General features: G+C 33.9%; 1 protein-coding gene across 1 annotated transcript; it reads left to right on the plus strand.

Moving 5' to 3' along the window:
* Window positions 1–1,104: 1,104 nt before the first annotated feature.
* Window positions 1,105–6,255, plus strand: LOC112734441 (uncharacterized). The gene is made up of 5 exons (XM_025783755.2): window positions 1,105–3,164; window positions 3,261–3,423; window positions 4,359–4,522; window positions 5,068–5,326; window positions 5,582–6,255. The coding sequence occupies exons 1-5, from the start codon at window positions 1,531–1,533 to the stop codon at window positions 5,687–5,689; spliced, it is 2,328 nt and encodes a 775-aa protein (XP_025639540.1). The 5' UTR covers window positions 1,105–1,530; the 3' UTR covers window positions 5,690–6,255.
* Window positions 6,256–9,547: the final 3,292 nt, after the last annotated feature.

Raw genomic sequence — 9,547 nt, forward strand, 5'->3', positions numbered from 1 at the left:
ACAGCATAGGCTAATTTATTTTTTTAAAATAATAATGTCATCTTTTTCATAAATTCGTACAAATATATAATGAAAAAAAAAAACTATATAAGAAATAACATTATAAAAAGTAGAAATAAAATTACTATTCCCTTATTTTTTAATGTATAAATGTCACTAGTACTAATTTATAATAGATTAAAAAAGAAATTTTGAAAAACAAATATTTATTTTATTTATGAACTATTTGTTTATATTTTTTAAAAAACAGAACAAAAAATAAATCATATTTTTATACTTTTTGATAAACGGGTAAAGATATGACAGAAACAGTTGAAGAGAAAAAAAATATAAATATTTATTACTATTAAGGTTTATAATTAATTTTTCCCAAATCTGTCCTTACAATTTATCTAGAAAGGCGAATCGAACATTTTACTTTAAATAAATAAATTATATATGCACACAAACATACTACAAAAAGTTATATATCTTAACTTAAATTAAATATTCTTATCTTTTAAACTAAATATTTAGAATACGAAGATGATGTTAACTTTTATTTACTATCAATTATTCAAATGATTAAAATATTTATTACATTATATTAAAATGTAAAACGATTAAATATTTAATTAAATTATGTAATATAATTTATTTATTCATACATAAGTATGACTACTTTTTTGTAATTTAATTAAAAATAACACTTACATATTTACTAGATTTATATCTATATAATTTAATTGCTTCTTATGCTAATAAAAATATATTTTTATTTCTAAAAATGACTTGATGTGCCAAAATCGATAATCCCAGCTATATGTTGTGATTATAAGAAGGGCGCATGACATTGATTATATCCTTTTGTGAAAGAAATAATAATTAAAAGTCAACAAGCAATAGTTCAAATGGTATAGTTTCCTCATACTCAATTAAGAGGTTACGGGTTCGAGTCTCTATATTTTCGGTAAAAAAAAAAAATTAAAAACCAATGAATTATAGCTCAAATGACATAGTCTTTCCATACTCAATTAAGAGGTTGCGGGTTCGAGTCTCTTATCTTTGATAAAAAAAATAATTAAAAAAATTGTGAAAGTATATAAAAGGAAAACAAATGTTATATGGGAAAAATAGAAAGCCCAGAGCGTCTCTTGTTGCTCCAGCTTTAATGGCGTGTGAGACTACGCTGAGTGTGTACACCTACGCTTTCCAGTAACCGCATGTAAATCTTCAATCTTTGCATGCTTCACCAACTCCTCACAAAAACAAAACCCCATTAACCCAATTCATATGATTCTCTCTAAAATGCAAAAATGCAATCCCAATTCTCATCATAAAGGAACCATTTTTATTATTTTTTTCTCTGTCTAAAAAAACTGTGACCCAGATGGCCAGAGAGTCGTAACATCTTCTTTGAATCGATATCTGAAAAGGGTTCTCTGATTGCTTTGTGTGAGTTTTTCCTCTTGTGTTCTCTGTTGTTTTCTTTTTCTCTGCGTTTGTTCTTTCAGTTGTTTGTGTGGTTCGTTGGTGTGTGAATGTGTTGAGATGGGTAAAGAAATGAGTGAGAATGTGAAAGACGATGGTGAGCTTGAGGAGCTTGAGATGTTGTTGAATGAGATCCCTCGGGCAACATCGCACAATCTCCTCCACCTTTACCACAGGAATCGCCATGTTAATGGTGGTGGTTGTGTTGGTGATGATGATCATCATGATCATGGCCATTTTGTGACTCAGGCAAATCATGGAATGTGTGGTATGTATGATGATGTTGATGAGCCGTTAACAACTCAGATTCAGTATCCATGTGTTTCATCACCTTTGAGTGGCTTCTCTGACGGCTCTTCGTCAAGCTTGTTCCTCCATGGTGGACATTCCCTCTCTGACACTGGATCACCAACATTGGAGGATCTCAAATCCACCATTCCTTCTGGAAGCTCTTGTCACCCGAATCCTTTCTACTTGGATTCACTGACACCTGATTCAGCTTCCATTAACAGTGCCAATGGAAGCTTCGCTGATGAACTTGGCCTTTGTGCCAATTTGAGTCAAATGTGCCTTGGAAATCAACATGACAGTCCGTACGATTCCAAAGATGTTTCAATGGGTATGAATGGGGTTCCGTTTCGTGATTCTTCCTTTACTGGAAATACTCCAATCAATGTCAACAAACATGGTGATTATTGCAATTTCAATAGGGAATTTTTAGATTCTGCGGCGGTCCAGTCACTGTTTCCCAGGAGTCCTATCAACCATGGTTCTGATATAAATCCGACATTATTAGGATTAACCCAGGATTACAAAATGGCTAATTTATTCGGACCAAGACAGTGTACTAAATGGCCTGAGACAGTTCCTTCTCAGTTGAATGGATTTGGTGTTTCAATGGATTCTCCAAGGCACAGAAGGCAGATGCTAGATAACTATTATTTCAGAGGAAATCAGGGACCGGTGCCTGCTGCTTCTTTGACCCGAAATTCAGTGGTTGATGCTATACTATGTGCACAGAAAAATGGAATGAATTTAATGGAAGAGACATGCATGTCAAGATTGTCAAACTCTTCCCTTTGTACTAATTTAAGACCTTATTTGAGTGTTCAGCATAGCCACCCTTTATCTAATGCAAGAACTGTGCTTCCTTCAGATGCAAGAATCCCACAAGGGAATCTAGATTCTATCACCAGTGAGGGAAGCTTCATTTTACAAGGTGAAGGTTTAAATTATGTTGTTAACAGAGGCTCAGATCGTTCAAGATGTCAGAATAAGGCTGCTGTGCGAGGTACTGGATATGGTAAACATCTAAGGAGAACGGAACTTGACACCCGGCACCAGGTTGTTGGATCTCATGGAAGTCCTAGGAGTGTCGGGATTGGTTGCTCGTTCCCTTTGATGCCAAAGTATAGTTCCCTAGCCGAAGCTCGAGGATATATATATTTAATAGCCAAAGATCAGCATGGGTGTAGGTTCCTCCAAAGAACGTTTGAAGAGGGTACCCCAGAAGATGTTCAAGTGATATTTAATGAGATCATTGATCATGTGGTGGAACTTATGATGAATCCCTTTGGGAATTACCTTATGCAGAAGTTATTGGATGTATGCAGTGAAGAACAGAGAATGCAGATTCTACTCATAATTACTGAAGAACGAGGACAGCTTGTTAGAATCTCTTTAAACACCCATGGGTAGTGCTGCAACTTATGCAAATATTACAGTATTATATTGACTATATGATATCCAATTTGACATCATTCTTAACTTGTTTCCTCCCTTTTTATCAGCACTCGTGTGGTACAGAAGCTGATTGAGACTCTCAAAACCAGGCAGCAAATCTCATTAGTTGTATCAGCTCTTGAACCAGGATTCTTAGCTCTCATCAAAGACCTAAATGGAAACCATGTAGTTCAGCGTTGTTTGCTATGCCTGAACAATGAGGATAACAAGGTATGATGATCCATTTCATAATATTGTTGCAAATAAAAGTTCAGTCTTCTTGATATGTTTTTATAAACGGTTGATGGTGGATCATGATAACTAATCATCTCATGTGAAAGAGCACATTATTTGTTTCTCACGGATTCATTTCATTCTGGAAGTTATCACACTTATTGCTTAACATGCAACACTTTATTTGTTTGGATCGGTAGTTACAGGGAGACGTTTAAGGGGCGTGTTAAGTATGAAAGACATGATTCCACATTTTTTTCTGGCTTGGCTCTTGCCATCATTGATTTAACTTGCTACTCTTGCAATTTTTATGCTACCGTAGTTCGTGAAGTTTTGTATTCAGCGGAATATGTTTAGTAAAAGCTCTTGATGGTCATTACCAAGACAAATGATAGACTACATTTGCTTAGGTGTTATGGGTTGCATTAAGATTCCTGTTCTATATTGGATAAAAAAATTGTTTTACTGATGTATTATGGGTTGCAGCAATATTTGTCTTTTTATTGAAAACATCAAGCATGTAACAAACATGTCATTGTGAAATAATGTATGTAGGATTATAGAGAGTACTAACTAATGAACCAAAACAATCATCAATCTGTGATAATCTGAGGTAGGTGAAGAGTTGTAAAATGTGATGATGATTGAAGTGGTATCTGTTTTTGGTATGTATTGCTTAACTTAAGGTTTAAGGTTTAATATATATTGTGTGATGGAAATGTTCATTTGGCACATATCTATGTTGTATGTTAAATTTTGTATGAATTGAACTATATGGATGATGTTACGGTATATTTTCTTTTTCCTAGTGCCCTCTTGTTTCTACGGGTAGCCGTGCTAATTGATTTAATGCAGGCCATTTTGAGAAAAGGGCATTGTTAATTCCTTGAGGAGAAATTATATATATATTTTTTCCTGTTTGCATTAAGCAGTTCATCTTTGTTGCTGCTGCAAAGTATTGTGTTGACATTGCAACTCATCAGCATGGATGTTGTGTTCTACAAAGATGCATCGGCCATTCAACTGGGGAGCATCGAGAAAAACTGATTGCAGAGATATCTGCTAATGCACTTCTGCTATCTCAAGATCCATTTGGGTAATAATTACAACAATGTTACTTAGATTATAAAGCATGTGCTAAAGCCTTCCATTGAATTTTTAAGACACATCTAGCTTTTTGTCTACCTACAGATTATGTTCTATCTTATACCAGAAGCTAGAAATATCTTTAGTAATTTGTGTAGAAGATTTTAACCCAACTTACTGGAGGCTACATTTGATGGGGACTAGAAAATTTGGTGCTCATGCAGCATCGTTTGTTTTACATCTGTGCCTTGTGCTAATGAGCATTTCTTATGATAATCTTGTGTTGTTTTATAGTGTCATTGTGGCAAAGAAGATGATAGCAGCGAGAGTAATTTTAAATGAGATTTCTTTCTTTAAATACTCTTGCTTCTGTGCCTGCGTGGTATTTACATTTAGAAAAGTTGACTGTTTTTAACAAATCACCAATTCTATGCGTACCTTAATCATTTCTAGATGATAGGGTAGTGTACTTGAAACTATGAGATGAATGATTCCTCTACTACCTCTTTGATTTTATTACTGTTTCATCTCTCTGTTCTTTTCTACCTGCTGCAGAAATTATGTTGTTCAATATATCCTGGAGTTAGGAATTCCACATGCCACTGGAGCCATACTTCTGCAATTTGAAGGTAATTATGTGCACCTGTCAAGACAGAAGTTTAGCAGCCATGTGGTTGAGAAATGTCTTGCTGTATTCAATGATGAGAATCGGTCGAGAGTCATTCATGAACTGCTTTCTGCTCCTCACTTTGAACACTTGCTTCAAGATCCACATGCAAATTATGTCGTTCAATCAGCTCTTCGCCATTCTGAGGTTTGTAGCAAGACCACTTTATCTTCCTTTTCACTTTTGACAAACCCATTACAGAACGTTTAGTTCAACTTCAATATCTTGCCATGCTTTTTTCTGTAAAAAATTGTTGTCATATATTAGAATGTTATTATCTTTTCAGTTCTTGTTTTGTCTGTGTGAGAAGTGCACATAATTTCCATAATCTTGTCTTTGCAACTTTTTCCTTGAGTTTCTTTTTGTTTTCTCAGTCTCATTTTTTTTCCTTCACCGAACCAGGGTCATTTGCACAATTTACTCGTTGAAACGATCGAGTCCCACAAGGCAATTTCTCGTAACAGCCCATATTCTAAGAAGATTTTCTCACCAAATCTTTTGAGAAAATGATGTATATTCTCCTCTTTTGCAAGAAGTGTTGTTGTTGTTGATAAGGATGTCGGAATCTGCTGCCAGAGTTATTTGTTTTGCATTGTTATTTAAGTGTAAGTTGGGATGCTGATGCTGATAACCATACAAAAAGACTCTTCACAATCTGTTTAGAAGTGCTTATCCATCTGCTCATGTAGTTTTGGAACCAAAAAAAAAAAAAAAAAGAAGGAAAGAAGAGCAGACAAGTCTTGCTCACATTTAATTTTTATTTTTTGGACAAATATGAATGTACTATTTCTGTTGTCTTGTATTTCAACTTCTTGAGTATTATCATCCTGTTAATTATGGTATTCTCAATGTGTGAGAAAGTATAGTGTATAGTGAATATTTAGGATTTTTTTGCTGCTCTTTGTACAAATACTAAGAGGAAGCTTTAACTTCCTTTATTTTGTGTAAGGCGCTTCCAGAATAGCCTTTTCTCTCGGGCGCTTTTAGAATAACATCCTTTGCCTTGGTTGCAAGGGAATGAATTATGCTACATCTTATTCTGTATTCAAACTTATTATGGATTCTCCATTCCTTCATCTTATCTTATCTTATTGTTCTTGTTCCTCTCTCTAGAGTTGTTGAAGTTTTCACAAAATTCCCCTTTTGGAGGGCTTTTGAAAGAACATGAAATCAATTTACTTTCTCTTATTCTGCTGAGTACTTCGGTTTTTTTATTTTAATATTGAAGAATGAATACAGTTTTACGTTAATATTACAAAAAATGGGGTTTTACAGCGTTCTGAGGTGCTGTTCTGTGCAAGCACAATACGCAATCTGTGTATTTACTTGTACAGCTTTTATAATTTTGCAAAACACGATAACTTTTAATATTAAAGAATTATACCAATTCTTATCCAATATTCAAAAAAATAGACACAGTACATCTCCATCTAATACTAGTCACTTTTAAAATATAACAAGACTCAAATTAAATGAAAGTACGTACCAAAAGTAACTTAGAATTGTTAAACGGATAGAATAGTACTGAATCTGAACCCGTCAGAGTAGTGCTAGAGTTATACGTTGATATTCCTCGTAAATCATAAGACCTTTAGTGTCGCTTTCCAAATAAAGGATCGGAACAAACATGTTAACAATATGTTTATGATTAACAAAATATTTTACTTGCTTATACTCGATGCATGTAGTTGTGATGACTCGTACGTTCTGATTTGTGAATGTGTGTATCATATATAATAATCAAGTCAAACAAGAATGGCAAAGGTGAGAGAATGTTTTTTAGGACAGAGAAAGACAAGTATCATGACTCAGCAATTCAGCATGTCCGGATGAAACAAAATGATTATTGAAATTTTTATAGTTAAATATTCTGAGAATGCATGGAACAGAAACACGGATGCTTGCATTGCAATTTGATTGAAATTTCTAATGTATTTATAATTTAAAATTTTTAATTAATAGTAACTTAATACGTGTCTTTATTAACTAAACGCATAATTAATTTGAATCTTTTAGTCAACTTATTATTTAATTTGGAGCACATGATGATGAAAAAATTTGATTGTGGGTACACTGGTTTGAGTAGTGTTCATTTTCTGATCTAATATTCAAATTTAAAGTGAGTAAAGCTCAATTAACAGGTATGAATTGGATCGACACCTACTTGATTTCATAGAAGTTGGAGGTGACGAGTTATTCTAACTCTACTTGTAATTAACTCTTGTAATATTTTCTATTCATCTAAAAATGAGATCTCAACAACTTTTTTATTAGAAGGGAATAACAAATTCACTAACAAAGACGAGATTACTCAAAAAGTGGTGATTGACTCTATATCTACAATTATAAATATTTTGACATTCTCAAATATACTTCGAACCCAATTTATTAAAAATGTACCTAAAACTTATACTAACCTAAGTATTAGAGTTCTTTACAGGTATCACCTCCCACCTCCTCACGAAAAACTTGGATAACAACACTTTAATACGAGAGACGTTAGACACTATCTCCAAAAGAATCTAGACCTCACGTTTAACCATCCGTATCTCGTTAGAAGTAGTATTCCAACTTTTCATTTGTTTGAGATTATTATTTTTGTTTTTCAATGACTCCACATGCACTGGCACTGTAATATACTTTCTCTTTTTGAGAAAATATAATTTTTTTATTTTCATAAATTTATTAAAAACATTAACGTATTTGATGATAAAATTTGTCCAAATACATTCATTTAAGAAGGATTGGGTAATACAAAATTATACTATTGTTCATACCCTGCCCAATGCTAAAACCTAAGATCCAAGTAAAAAGGTCTAACCCAAAGGAGTTAAGCCTCACACTGCACAAACCAGATGCCACGAAGTCAGCTATCTTGAAGTCGGTACGAGGATCAGCTGTCAAATAAACCCTCCCTCAAGAGGATAATTGCCCCTAGAATCTCTCTAACCACTTCCAAGAGCCATATCTCAACGACCCTAAGATAAAGGGACGGTTATTCTCTTTAAAAAGTGGCACTATTTCAACGGTGGTTATTGGTTCACCACTATAAATACACTGACACCTCTCAAGTATCTCTAAGTCCCAATACTCTCTAGCCCTGCTCACACCCTTGCTGACTTAGGCATCGGAGTGTTTTTGCAGGTACCACCCCCATTCGTTCATACTCACAAGTCGGACGGAGGCCCCCAAGACGCAGACCCGTTCGAAGGCTTCCTTCCTCAGACGATTGAGCCAACCCAGCGAGTCCAGCCCAACAATTTCCGGTTACCCATCGTAACAACTATTAATTTTAAGTCCAACTTGATAAAGTTATTTTGGAAAAATATTTGTGTTTAAAAAAACATAAATATTTTATTTTATATTTAGTAAATAAAAAGTTAGGTAGTACCTGTATTTTTAGTTTTGAAAAAACTAGGAATATTTTAAAAACACTTATAAAAATGTTTTCAAAAACTAATCATTTACTTTTTAAATTTAAAAAGCTTATTATAATCATCGAATTAATATATTACTGTGTTGTTAACAAGGACAGATATACTTGTATAATTATAGGAGCAAACACCCCACTAAAATTTAAAAATATTTTAAGTAATATATAAAAATGATGTATAACTATCTTTATTAAATTATAAAAATTAATTCCACTATTTTTTTTTATTTTATTCCCTGTTATATATATATTTTTTTTTTTTACCAAAGATAGGAGACTCGAACCCGCAACCTCTTAATTGAGTATGGAGAGATTATGCCATTTGAGCTATTACTCATTGGCCCTGCTATATATATCTTGTCTACACTCTTAAAATTTTTTAAATTCATCACTGGTGTTAAAATTAATTTGCGTCACAGTGGGCTAAAACAGTTCCATTAATTTATTATACATGAATGACTGACCGCAAACTCTCTAGGTATTATCTTGACCATATCAAATCAAATTCTCGTTTGAAAGGGTGTGAGAGTTTTCATGAAATAAGGACAAAACAAAAATGATAAAAGAATAAAAAAACTCTGCAAAGGACGAAGAGGAACCTAAAAAAGAGGGAGCACCAACTTCCAACTACCAAGTGGCAAATTTCATTACACTCATCAAAATTAAAATATTCCAAAACTAAATTGATTTCAATATTTCATACATTTTTTATTTCGAAATAAGAGAAAGAACGAGCCACAAAGTGGCACGTGCGGAGCCCACTAGGAGGTCGCACAGCATTTCTACGGTGTGGACCAGGGACACGTGCCGTGATCCTAGCTAAACAACGGTGCGTGGACCAATAGGAATTCAGTAACTGATCGGATCTTAGCGCGCACCTCCCGTCCACGAACCACGAATCCTGAAATCTGCTCGATGCCACGTGTCGCCTTCTT

Source organism: Arachis hypogaea, chromosome 3 (assembly GCF_003086295.3).
Source record: "Arachis hypogaea cultivar Tifrunner chromosome 3, arahy.Tifrunner.gnm2.J5K5, whole genome shotgun sequence".
In the NCBI taxonomy this organism is placed as follows: Eukaryota; Viridiplantae; Streptophyta; class Magnoliopsida; order Fabales; family Fabaceae; genus Arachis; species Arachis hypogaea.

Excerpts from the sequence above, each read along its gene's own strand:
- LOC112734441 (XM_025783755.2), top strand. The coding sequence starts at position 1,531 with ATGGGTAAAGAAATGAGTGAGAATGTGAAAGACGATGGTGAGCTTGAG. Across the intron at positions 3,424-4,358 it reads TGAACAATGAGGATAACAAG|TTCATCTTTGTTGCTGCTGC; the intron begins GTATGATGATCC and ends TGCATTAAGCAG. Across the intron at positions 4,523-5,067 it reads CTATCTCAAGATCCATTTGG|AAATTATGTTGTTCAATATA; the intron begins GTAATAATTACA and ends TACCTGCTGCAG.